Source organism: Lampris incognitus, chromosome 6 (genome assembly GCF_029633865.1).
Source record: "Lampris incognitus isolate fLamInc1 chromosome 6, fLamInc1.hap2, whole genome shotgun sequence".
In the NCBI taxonomy this organism is placed as follows: Eukaryota; Metazoa; Chordata; class Actinopteri; order Lampriformes; family Lampridae; genus Lampris; species Lampris incognitus.
In genome coordinates this window covers 44,302,676-44,315,754 of record NC_079216.1, presented here as the reverse complement: position 1 = coordinate 44,315,754, position 13,079 = coordinate 44,302,676, and the positions used below count along the sequence as shown (strand labels likewise).

The following is a 13,079-nucleotide window of genomic DNA, read 5'->3' as shown; positions in this document are numbered from 1 at the left end:
TTTTGGGAGGGGTGGGGGGTTCGGCCTTTTTCTCCCCAATTGTACTTGGCTAATTACCCCACTCCTCCGAGCCGTCCCGGTTGCTGCTCCGCCCCCTCTGCTGATCCGGGGAGGGCTGCAGACTACCACATGCCTCCTCCCATACATGAGGAGTCGCCAGCTGCTTCTTTTCAGATGACAGTGAGGAGTTTCACCAGGGGGACGTAGTGCGTGGGAGGATCACGCTATTCCCCCCAGTTCCCCCTCCCCCTGAACAGGCGCCCCGACCGACCAGAGGAGGCGCTAGTGCAGCGATCAGGACACATACCCACATCTGGCTTCCCACCCGCAGTCACGGCCAATTGTGTCCGTAGGGATGCCCGCCCAAGCCGGAGGTAAAACTGGCGATCCCCGTGTCGGTAGGCAACGGAACAGACTGCTATGCTACCCGGACACCATTCTCAGACTTTTTAAGGATCCGCAGACACCCTGAATAAACAGAGGTTACACGTGCAGGAGTCACTTGATGTCTTACTAAAAGTGAACATTTACCCGTTACCCTCGAGCTGTCGCGACACGACGCTACTCCAGGAGGTGAACTGGAATCAATCACAAGTCCCACAGAGTGAAACACCGAGTCTGAAACATGTGGTTGCTGTTGTTACCTGTCCAGCAGCTCCCAGTCCTCTCCGCCCCATCGGTCCTTAAACTCCTCAGTGTTCATCCCTCCGATTTTATCAAAATCCGACTTATAGATTCCAAACAGTCCAAAGCCGTTCACCTCCCAGTAACCTGCACGCAGCAGCGGGCGAGGGGGAGGGAGCGAGTCAACGGTGGAAGTGGAGGAGGAAAGGGAAAAAGAGAAAGAACAGTATCAATTTCAGGCGATTGCATTAAAAGTAACCGCAAAAGCATGGTGCCAGTTAAAGGCTGTGATTCTGCTGTGCGTGTGTCTATCAACCATGTAAATAGCATCATTATGAATTCATCTGTAAGAAGGCGAGTAGGCGTCAGGGATTTACGCAGTCCCTCACCAGGGGGATTGAGTTTGAGCTGAGTCATGCTGAAAACTAAAAAAAATCCTAACCCCCCCCCCCCCCAAAAAATCTTTAAATATCCATGTGTATTCTGCACCGCGGCATGTGTGAGTGTACCTGTGTCCCCGGAAGTCAATGTGTTTACATGCACAGTTAAGTCGAGCTACGGTTATAGCTCAATTAGGCCATGTAATTGGACTACTGTCGTTGTCCCGGTATACAAGAACCGCGTGGGAATCGATTTATTGACAGACATATGTCCAACCCCGGTACGGTAAGTGGTGATGTGACCCCTTTCAGCTGGTTGCTACCTATTGCGTCACATACCAAACAAGCTAGTGTGGAGTTAGAAAACAACGAGACAGGAGACGTGAGAGTAGACGTAGTCGAGGTAGTTTACTAGCTCCAACTTTACATGTCATATATTCGACAACGACACTGAACTCTCTGGACCGGAAGCGGAAGTGCCTTCTCTCTTAGGTGAATGTCTCTAGTTATATAGATGTGGGTCACCACACAGGCCCCCCCAGAATTCACCTACACAAAACAATGCAAAACAGCAAAAGCGCAACTCATGAACATAAAATAGACTCTACAACAGAACAGTCAATGACATAGTGCAAAGTCACGGGGAAAACAAGTGACGAGTCGGGGGTGTGGACCCTGCGGCCATAACGGCTGCGCTTCACAGGAGGGGAAACAGATGGGGCCGAAACCCGGGCCATAGGCGGGGCCGAAGCAGGAACAGAGGCAGGTGCCGGGGCCGACCTAGGAGGGCGTCCCCGCCGCGGGGGTAGGGCCAATTGCATTGGCTCCCCAATGGTCCAAGTGAGCAGGCTTGAGACGGTCTATAGCGACCCGCTCCGGCCTGCCCCCCATGTCCACCACAAAGTTCTTATCCCCCGCCTCCAGGACGCGGAAGGGCCCGTCGTATGGGGGCTGCAGCGGGGACCGATGGCTGTCGTGCCTAATGAAGACGTACCGCTCGCCGATGGCAGATCCTTGGGGACGTAGGACCGGGGAGGCAGTGTGAGACATCGGAACGGTGAGCGAAGGCACCGGCAGCGCTCCGGGACGTCACTGAGGTGAGAGGCGGCCGACCAGGGAGTCGTAGCATCCGGAAGAAACTCCCCCGGAACTCGCAGGGCTGGCCATACACCAGCTCAGCGGAGGAGGTCTGGAGGTCTTCCTTCGGGGCCGAACGCAGGCCGAGCATGACCCATGGGAAGCCGGTCCATCCAGTCGCAGCCAGTGAGCTTGCCCGCAGAGCGGCTTTCATGTCCCGATGGAACCGCTCACAAAGTCCGTTGCTCTGCGGGTTGTACGCCGTAGTGCGGTGGGATCTTCATCCCCAGGTGCTCAGCGACCGCCGTCCAGAGCTCCCGAGGTAAACTGGGAGCCCCGGTCGCTCGTGATGTCACCCGGTGTGCCGAAACGGGCCACCCAGCAGCCGATGAACGCCCGTGCTAGCTCTGCTGCCGTCGTGGAGGACAAGGGAATAGCCTCTGGCCACCTGGTGGCCCTGTCCACAATAGTGAGGAGGAACGTATAACCACGGGAGGGGGGCAGGGGACCCACCAGGTCAACATTGACGTGGTCAAACCGCCTCTCTGGAACCACAAACGGCGCCAAAGGGGGCCTTGGTATGGCGGTGCACCTTGGCGCGTTGGCACGCCACACAAGAGCCGGCCCAGGCTCTAACATCCTTACGGAGCCCAGGCCAAACAAACGTGACGTCACACAATTTGGTCGAGGCCTTCACTCCCGGGTGGGAAAAGGCCGTGGACGGTGTCGAAAACTCGGCGCCGCCAGGAAGTAGGCACCAGGGGGCGCGGTTGACCGGTGGAGATGTCACAGAGGAGGGTGGTGTTGGCCGCGTCGAACGTCACGTCCTCCAGCCGTAGCGCCGTAGGGGTCGACCGGTAGTCTTGAACCGGTCGCGTCCTTGGCTTGGTCCGCTGCCATAGCGGCGTAGTCGAGTCCCAACTGAACGGCGTTAACAACCGCCCGTGAAAGGCAGTCGGCGACGAGTTATCCTTGCCCGACACGTGTTGTATGTCCGTGGTAAACTCGGAAACCGCCGCGAGATGACGCTGCTGACGCCCAGACCACGGTTCTGAGGTTTTGGCCATACAGAACGTCAGCGGTTTGTGGTCCACGAAAGCGGTGAACTGTCGGCCCTCAATAGGAACCTAAAGTGTCTGGTTGCGAGGAAGGAGACCCAGTAGTTCCCTATCAAAGGTGCTGTATTTGCGCTCGCTCTCACGGAGTTGTTTACTGAACAACGCCAACTGCTGCCAGCCCCCCCCCACCCACTGCTCACACACGGCCCCCACGGCGTAGTCGGAGGCATCCGTTGTAAGGGCTATGGGGGCGGCAGGCGACGGGTGAGCTAGCAGCGCAGCGTTGGCCAGCGCGTCTTGGCGGCCACAAAAGCCTCGTCCATCCCCGAAGACCAGTCCAGCTCGTCCTTAGACTTCTTACACCGCAGGGCCTCATACAGGGGACGCATGATGTGGGCGGCACGGGGCAGGAAACGGTTATAAAAGTTCACCATGCCCAGGAATTCCTGCAGGCGACTGTACAGTGCGGGGGCGGGGGAACATGGTGACAGCCTCAACCCTGGCAGGGAGGGGAACGGCCCCCTGTGGAGTGATGTGGTGCCCGAGGAAGGTGATGGACGACTCCCCCGAACTGACACTTAGCTGGATTGATGATGAGGCCGTGTTCGCTGAGCCTGTCAAACAGCTGTCTGAGGTGCGTCATGTGTTCCTCCGCCGACGCGCTGGCCACGAGGATGTCGTCTAAGTACACAAACAAAAATGGCATGTCACGGAGCACAGAATCCATAAGGCGCTGAAACGTCTGCGCCGCCCCTTTAAGGCCGAAAGGCATACGTAAAAACTCAAAGAGCCCAAAGGGTGTGATGACAGCCGTTTTTGGGACATCCAGTGGGTGGACCGGCACTTGGTGATAACCCCGCACTAAGTCGATTTGGAATAGATGGCAGCGCCCCGCCAGGTGGGTAGAGAAATCTTGTATGTGCGGTATGGGGTACCGGTCGGGGGTCGTGGCATTGTTTAGGCGACGGTAGTCCCCGCACGGGCGCCAACCCCCGTTGGCCTTAGTAACCATGTGAAGAGGGGGAAGCCCACGGGCTGTCAGAACGGCGGACAATGCCGAGGCGCCTGCATAGTCGAAAACTCCTCCCTGGCTATTGCGAGCTTGGCCGAGTCGAGGCGTCGGGCCCGGGCGTAAACTGGGGGCCCCACTGTGGTGATATGATGTTCCACGCCGTGCTTGGCCACCGCCGAGGAGAAGGTGGGTGTGGTCAGCTCGGGGAAATTGGCGAGCAGGCGTTGGTATGGATCCCCGGTGGAGAGTGTGTTAGCGAGGCACAGCGCTCCAGCGCCCCCAAGCGTGCAGGGGGTATGACGCAAAAGAGACGGCATCAATCACGCGACAGTTTTTAACATCCACCAGCAGGTTGAAAGCACAGAGGAAATCCGCACCTAGGAGCGGGGTGGATACAGCAGCCATCACAAAGTCCCAGCCGAAACGTCGGCCGCCAAAACACACGTCCACATGTCTGATACCGTACGTCCGAATGGACGTCCAGATGGACGTGCCGTTGGCGGCGTCCATCTGGGGGCCGTGACTGTCGGTCATCGTGTCCACAGCTTGTGCTGGTAGTATGCTGCGTTGAGCGCCAGAGTCAACCAGCAGCCGCCGGCCCGACAAGGAGTCTCTGATGAACAACAGCTTGCAGTCACGGCCGGCGCCCATAGCCGTTAACGAGCGCCGGCCTTGGCGTTTCCCTGAACCCTGTAACTGCAGGGTTTGCGACACCGTTTTGCTTTTGCCCCAAACCTGGCATGGTAATAACAGAGCCCGTCGTCAGGTTGGCGGCGGGCTGTCACCGCAGCCGCGGTGTCCATATAGTCGTACACAGGTGGTGGTGGGGCGGTCTGGTGGGGTAGCAGGATATGCACAAACTGTTGCCGGTTGGCCAGGAAAACCCTGTCTGCTTCAGCAGCCAGAGAACGGTAGTCCTTGGAGGCGGCGAGAGGAGAACTGGCCAGTGCTGTGCGTACAGGTGCGGGGAGCTGCCTCAGAAAAATGTGTGTGAAAAGAAAGGCCGGATCAGCCGATCCCAGCACAGACAGCATTTTTTCCATTAAATCAGACGGTTTGCCGTCGCCGAGGCCATTCGGGGACAGTAAACGGTCTGCCTTCTCAAGCTCCGACAGTTCAAATAGCTTCAGGAGGAATGTCTTTATAGCATCGTACTTGCCAGCAGCTGGCGGAGCTTCCAACAGTGTCATTGCTCGCGCCGTTGTCGATGCGTCTAACGCCGCCACTACGTGGAAGTACTGCGTTGCATCCTGCGTTATCCTCTCAGCTGGAACTGGGCTTCCACATGTTGAAACCACGGCCGTGGATTATGCTGCCAAAAGTCGGGTAGCTTCACAGTAGCGGTGTAAATGCTAGCGTTAGCAATAGCCATGTTGTTAGCACCGGCGTCGTCGTTGTCAAACATACTCGTATTAGTTGTTCGATCACGTCGGGGTCACCAATGTGGAGTTAGAAAACAACGAGACAGGAGACGTGAGAGTAGACGTAGTCGAGGTAGTTTACTAGCTCCAACTTTACATGTCATATATTCGACAACGACACTGAACTCTCTGGACCGGAAGCGGAAGTGCCTTCTCTCTTAGGTGAATGTCTCTAGTTATATAGATGTGGGTCACCACACTAGCAAGTTAGCAAGCGGTACAGTTTAGCTGACACAACATAAAGTTGGTCTCCTCGTCTGTCCAGAAATGCGTCGTTCTCGCTCTAGCACTCACCATGTTGATACTGTTGATACTACGCTCTTCGACTTCCGGGTGCAAGACCGCTGCGGGAACTATGGCTCATGCGCAGAACGCCTAAGCCAGTTCGGGCCGATTGAAGCGTATACATGCCAGAGTAATCGACCCCCAACTGCATTATCTTGGTGTGTTAGTCCGACTTAGAGAAATTTGATTTAGTACGATTTCAGTCGGACTAACACGTTTACGTGTATTTTAAAAGTCCAGTTTTAGTCGGACTAACACAATAAATCGACTTTTTCTAACGTCATGTAAATGTAGAGTGTGTGCATGTGTGAGCAGGTATGTGCATTCGTGTGTGTGTGTGTGTGTGTGTGTGTGTGTGTGTGTGTGTGTGTGTGTGTGTGTGTGTTACCGTCAGGTTCCTGTGGCGAGCTACCACAGCCTAGTCTCATCACAATGGGAGCAAAGGCCAGGCGTCCCTCCACACAGTGCTTCCTGATGCTCTCCAAGATGTTGAGCGGGAAGTGAATGTGCAGGGTCACACAGGAAAACGATGCTATGGCTGTCCTGCAGAAGCCACCACAACCCATCTTTATTAAGTGATCACATTTTTTTTTACAACTGGTCGAGAGAAAACGTAAGCAAAAGCATCCTTGACCCAGTTCCACTGAATAAGGTGTACACCCAAGAAAGCGCCTATGTGTATGTATGTTTTGTGTGTGTGTGTGTGTGTGTGTGTGTGGTACATGAGTTTGTCTGAGGGTTATCGCCACATGGGTGTGTTGGTATGTGAGGGTTTATATGCACGTGTGTGTGTTTGTGTGCGTGCATGCAAATGTGTGTCCATGTATGCCTGGTGGGATTTGGGATTAGAGAGAGAGGAGAAGTCTTGGATCAGCACTAGTGGCTTTTCCTTCACAGGCCCTGGGTCACTTCCACATGAGTGACAGCCCTGTCAGAAGTCCATGACAGCAGTGGCGCACAGTTGACGGATCAACGTCTGTCTAAATACCCACAAACCCATCACCTTATGGGGTGGGGTGCACATGTTTGTGTGTGTGTGTGTGTGTGTGAGAGAGAGAGAGAGAGAGAGAGAGAGAGAGAGAGAGAGAGAGAGAGAGAGAGAGAGAGAGAGAGATGAGAGAGAGAGAGAGAGAGAGAGAGAGAGAGAGAGAGAGAGAGAGAGAGAGAGAGAGAGAGAGAGAGAGAGCGTTAGGGATGGAGGAACATGCACCCAACCTGTGATTGGGAATATTTGTGGCAGTTGTGAATAACACATGACAGTGGAGAGGAAGCTAACTGTCCACCGAATCCCTGTCATTCGCTGATCTGTGCCAGCAAAGGAGGAGTGAGGGAGGGCAAGGAGGAGCTGATGGAGGAAAGGCGGGAGGGAAGGGAGGCGAGGATAAGTTTTACCAGAGATGACACAGGCTCTGTGCCATCATGAATAATGCACTGTCTCTGTCCGTTAGCCAATAAAGGTCATTTGGTCAATGTCACTGTCTGACCATTAATGAGCCTTTTCCATCTAGCTCACATACCACGGTGGTATTTTGCCTGTGTCACAGTTTCTGCATGTGTGTGTGCTCCTATTCTGAACGCTGTCTTTTTTTAGACCACCATCTCACCTCAATAGTGTCAACTCCAATCTGTAGTCCTGCAGAGCGCTCAAAGTTCCCTTCTCTCCTCAGATACTCGTATCTGTTGATGCACAAATGCACATGCAAAATCACTTGGGTGGCATTTAGAGACATTTACCACCAGCGATATCAGGGGAAAATGTTTTAATGTAGAATTTAACTCAAAAGTCACCTGGGCACTGTGCTCTCTCTTAGGGCCTGCTCCACATCCATGTCTTCACTTTCGAAGTCAACGATGATGATGCTGAAGTTATCATCCTTGGTTTCCCGATGAAGATTCTCCATGTCGGAGATGAACTGCTGCACCCAGCGAGCCTGGTTCTTCACTGAGGGAAAAGTTGGCCAACGGGTTTAGTATACATTGTAAAATTAGGATCCCTTTCCCACCAATGATTTAGAAATTGGCAGTATATTTTTAAAATGTATCATAAAGACGTGTTGCAGCATACTCTTTTTACTTATTGCAGTTTGCAATTGGTGAAGTGTTTATGAAATGTGAAATATACATGAAAAATTAAGCAGTTGAGTCATTTTAGATGTAGTCCTTACCGCTCTTTTAAGGGACAGAAAATGTAAAATAAGTACATGCATGGGTTGGTAGCTTGTAACACTGAGAGCCATAAGAAAAGTTTCAGGTATTTCCCTCTCCGCTTTTTCTCCCCAATTGAATTTGGCCAATTACCCCACTCTTCCGAGCCGTCCCGGTCGCTGCTACGCCCCCTCTGCTGATCCGGGGAGGGCTGCAGACTACTACATGTCTCCTCCGAAACACGTGGCGTCATCAGCCACTTCTTTTCACATGACAGCGAAGAGTTTCACCAGGGGATGTAGCGTGTGAGGGGATCACGCTATTCCCCCCAGTTCTCTCCTGAACAGGCACCCCGACCAACCAGAGGAGATGCAAGTGCAGCGACCAGGACCCATACCCACATCTGGCTTCCCAGCCGCAGACACAGCCAATTGTGTCTGTAGGGATGCCCGACCAAGCCAGAGGTAACACAGGGATTCAAACTGGCAAATCCCCATGCTGGTAGGCAACGGAATAGACCACCATGCTACCCGGACGCCCACTGTTTCAGGTATGTCTGACCCTTCATGAGAAAGTTGTAAGCATTTTTGTATGGCTGTCATTAAGAGGCTGCCATGTAGTCTGTTGGAGGAGTGATGCTTGCTGTCATGGGCTTAATGCTGAGAAACTCCACAGATGGGACCTGAGACCCCAACGCTTTAAGTCTAACTAGCCTTTTGCAGAGCATATTGATGCCAGATTATTTACACACGCAAGCCAGGGTATTTTTCTGAGGGGTTGAAATAGTTTCAGTGGTGGCATTCATAAAAATCATCAACAGTGAGGAAATTATGCTAAAAAAATGTACTTTTAAAATGGATATCATAGCCGTAAGAGCTCTTTAGTTTCAATCATTCACATGAATCAATCGTTTATATCATAACGATCTTCCGTCCTAGCTGTATTTTTACATTTCCTTTAGGGATGGTCTCGCTAGTCACATTTCCATCAAAGCATTTTTAGGTGTATCATTAAGTACTGTGTCAGAAAAGCTGGATGCAGATGGCAAAGTTAAATTTCCTCAATATCGCAAAAAAAATTTTCTTTTAAATTTTCCCCCCTTTTTGTTCTCCCCAATTGTACCCGGCCAATTATCCCACTCTTCCGAGCCGTCCCGGTTACTGTTCCACCCCCTCTGCCGATCTGGGGAGGGCTACAGACTACCACACGCCTCCTCCAATACATGCGGAGTCGCCAGGCGCTTCTTTTCACCTGACAGTGAGGAGTTTCACAAGGGGGGCATAGTTCGTGGGAGGATCACGCTATTCCCCTCCCCCGTTCCTCCTCCACCCTGAACAGGCCCCCCGACCAACCAGAGGAGGCGCCAATGCAGCAACCAGGACACACACCCACATCCGGCTTCCCACCCGCAGACAAGGCCAATTGTGTCTGTAGGGACGCCCGACCAAGCCAGAGGTAACACGGGGATTTGAACTGGCGATCCCCATGCTGGTAGGCTACGGAATAGACCGCTACCCGGACACGAAGTTTTTATGCTCGCTTAAGGTGTCACTAAATGTGTGATGGATGCATATTTGTCAAATAAAATTCAATCACACGATCAGTTTCTAAATCTTAACTGGTCCATCATTCTCGTGGGTGTCAAAGTGTGTGACGTAGTACACGTAAAACTATGTTCGGGGTTTTATTTGCTTTAACAGATCTGACGGAAACACGCCTAGTTAGCGCTGAAGTTGTGGCGACTTTTAAAAAAGTTTCCTTAAAATGTGGTTGATTTGGATGGAAACATAGCAAGGGTAAGTAGAGTAAATAAAAGTTACCCCTAACAGTTACTGTTATTAACTCACCTGGTACCACAAAGTGCACCATGACATCACTCCTCCACTGCAGCATGACAGGCTGGCAGAGGAGAGGTTTGGCATAGGACGTGCTCCAGGGTGTGGCACCGGGCCGAGCAGTGGACCTGGTGGAGGGAGGAGGAGGAGGAGGCGGTGGGGCAGTGTGGCTCAAGGTGGCAGCCGAGGGGGCGGAGGCTGGGGCTGAGGCCGGGGCAGAGTCGGTGTTCTCCAGGCTCTCGTCACCCAGCCGCCCACGGTGGAGCAGCAGGTAAATGTACTCAGAGAGACGCACCACGCTGCGGCCTCTTTCCATCAGCTCCAGCTCCACCAGGTACCGGTTCCCCCTTGCTGAGTCGCGGCGCTTCTCCACGTTGATGATCCGCAGCAAGGTATAGATCCTGGGTTGCAGAGAGACAGAAACAAGGAAACGGAAAACTTGTGCCTGCTCTGAACTTGAAATGAATGTGATTTTCTTTTTCTCCCTTTTTCTCCCGAATTGCACCCGGCCCAATTACCCCACTCTTCCAAGCCATTCTTTTGCTCCACCCCCTCTGCTGAGCCGGGGAGGGCAGCAGACTACCACATGCTTCCTCCGATACATGCTTCCTCCGATTCATGTGGAGTTGCCAGCCGCTTCTTTTCACCTGACAGTGAGGAATTTCATCAGGGGGACGTAGCGCATGGGAAGATCCCACTATTCCCCCCAGTTACCCCTCCCCCCTGAACAAGCACCCCGACCAACCAGAGGAGGTGTTAGTGCAGTGACCAGGACATATACACACATCCGGCTTCCCATCTGCAGATACGGCCAATTGTGTCTGTAGGGATGCCCGATCAAGCCGGAGGTAATACGGGGATTCGAACCGGCGATCCCAGTGTTGGTAGGCAACGGAATAGACCACAACGCTACCCGGACGCCTCCCAGGAATGTGATGTTTTAAGAATATTAGAGTGAGTACATAAATCTCCTCTCTATTTATATATTTGTTATAACAGGCTACTATACAGACTCAGGAGAGAGTAACGTCTTGCCATAGGCAGGCCACTGTCAAATTGCTGCCACTCTCTATGTGCAGGGCTCAATAAAGTCAACATGCTGTGGGGTGTATGAAAAAAAAAACAAAGCAAAGAAGTTGATGGCTAAATACTCTGAGTAAATAACACAGCTGGGTTTGTGAGTGCCACTGCAGTAATTGACGCTGAGTAAACTGAAACTCTGCTAACAGGAGCCCTGGGTACGGTTATTTACCTGGGCATGAGCGAATATGTTCCCTGCAAAATTATGTCTTGTTATATATATATATATATATATATATATATATATATATATATATATATATATATATATATATATATATATATATATATATATTCACACACACATATTGGTTAGCATTGGCAGCCAAGTTTAAGCGCAGAACTGCAGCACTATTTAAGTCCTTTCATGGTCATTTTCGACTGACATGGGGCCGGTGCTGGTGCCAGCTCCTGAACCTAATCTCATTTGCACCTAAAAAAAAAAGGCTCTTGGCTGGCCAAGTTGGCTCCATCCCAGCCACATTTACAACCTGTGATGTCAGGGCCCATGGCCGAGGGGTTGGGGGGGGGGGTCACCACCGGAAAGTCAGTTCATATTTTGGGGATTTATAATTGCCTGATCAACGCAGCCACAATGTCAACAACATTCCAACTTTTATTTTGACACAGTCACTAATAAAAAAATAGAAACAACTGGGAGATAACAGAATGTGTGGCCAAAGTTTAGTTTTTAAATTTTTGACAAAAGCATGATCCTCCATTGTAAATGGATGATGTGGTGTTTTGGAGTAAGAATGTTGTAAGTAGACATCTAACTCGTTACATGTTCATGCACATCAATACCCTGGCTACTGAGAGATTAAGGCAACATTTCAATATTTGACATGGGTTATATTATCTTGATTTCTCTAAAAACTGCCTTAACATGGAATATTTTATTAATACATTATTTTATTAATTTTTGTGGCAAAGTTTTGTGTTTGTACCATACAAATATCTGGTTAGCTGCAGCATCTGGTTATATAATTGTTCAAACTGGTGGAAATGCGGGCTGGTTCATAAAAAGATTTGCTTATTCCCCGGCCAAGCCCCAACCCAGCATCAGCATTGGCACCGGCACCAGCACCAGCACCTACCCTGTTTTGGTGGAAAACATAACTTTTTATCACTTTTTTTTATCCCCCTCCCCCTCTCCTCCTCTTACCCTCCATTGCGTTCATTGAGTTTCTCCATGTACTGGGCCAGTACATCCACAACCTCGCTCTCCGCCAGCTGGAGATTTCCAGAAACGTTGCAGCGTAGGTCATTCCAATCGGAACGCAGCAGCTCAAAGTCCATTGGGTTGACGGAGAAGGTCCTCTGCCAATTGATGCTCTCCTCTGCCCAGCCTGGCCGAGCCTCAACTTCCTCGTAACTATAGTCAGACATCCCACCGTCCTCCGGTTCTGGTTCCGGTTCTGGATCGGGATCTTGGTCTGCATCAGGATTGGAGCGGTTTATATTGGGCTCCTGGTCTGGTTCTGATGGATTAGCATCTGGTTCTGGTTGTTGGGACTCGGTAATCTCTGAAGTCCTGAGGTATGAGGTGACCCGTTTTTCCACATTCAGGGTGTTGACTGTTGAGTTCTGCCTTACAGGGGTGACGGCATGGGGATGGGGATCAAGGTGATGAGAGTCTGGAAGGTCTTCTTTGCGGGGCTGATTGGTCGTGAGGGTGGTCTCTCTCTTTAGAGCCTTCTGCTCCCCTCTCGTCCTGCTTTTACTTGGGAGCCTCACTGCTGCTGCCCTGCTGGAAGCCTTCTGAACCAAACCTTCACCATGTTTGCTCCCAATTGCATCGCGTGGAGGGCTTTTGCCCTTTTTCATGGGACGATTGGGCCAGAGCTGGGGGGCACTGACGAGAACCCTGCCCCCTGTCACCCCTGGGCCTGTGTGAGCTTTGGACCCCAGGTTGACCAGCTTTGTCGTCTTCCCAGTCTGGTAAAGAAAGACCCCGGGGAAAACCTCCCTAGGGTGACGGGATGCCCTCTCCTCTTTCCTCTCTCTCCGCTGATCCCTCTCCTTCTCCTTCTCTCTCTCCTTGGCAGGCCGAGGCCTGGTGATGTAGATCTTATTCTCCTCCTTCTTCTTCTTGTTGCCAAGGAGCTTGTTGCTGTCATGGAGATAGGCGGCATTGCTGTGGGCAGAGTTGCTGAGGATCT

At 51.9% G+C, this 13,079-nt stretch overlaps 1 protein-coding gene across 1 annotated transcript in view; it reads right to left on the bottom strand.

Moving 5' to 3' along the window:
* Nucleotides 1-13,079, bottom strand: part of b4galnt4a (beta-1,4-N-acetyl-galactosaminyl transferase 4a) — a 283,146-nt gene that overhangs the window by 627 nt on the left and 269,440 nt on the right. The window contains 7 exon segments of the mRNA XM_056282004.1: nucleotides 645-771; nucleotides 6,246-6,369; nucleotides 6,371-6,400; nucleotides 7,462-7,534; nucleotides 7,646-7,799; nucleotides 9,850-10,238; nucleotides 12,083-13,079. The exon segment at nucleotides 12,083-13,079 is cut by the window's right edge and continues 570 nt beyond it. Coding sequence (XP_056137979.1) covers nucleotides 645-771; nucleotides 6,246-6,369; nucleotides 6,371-6,400; nucleotides 7,462-7,534; nucleotides 7,646-7,799; nucleotides 9,850-10,238; nucleotides 12,083-13,079 — 1,894 coding nt within the window.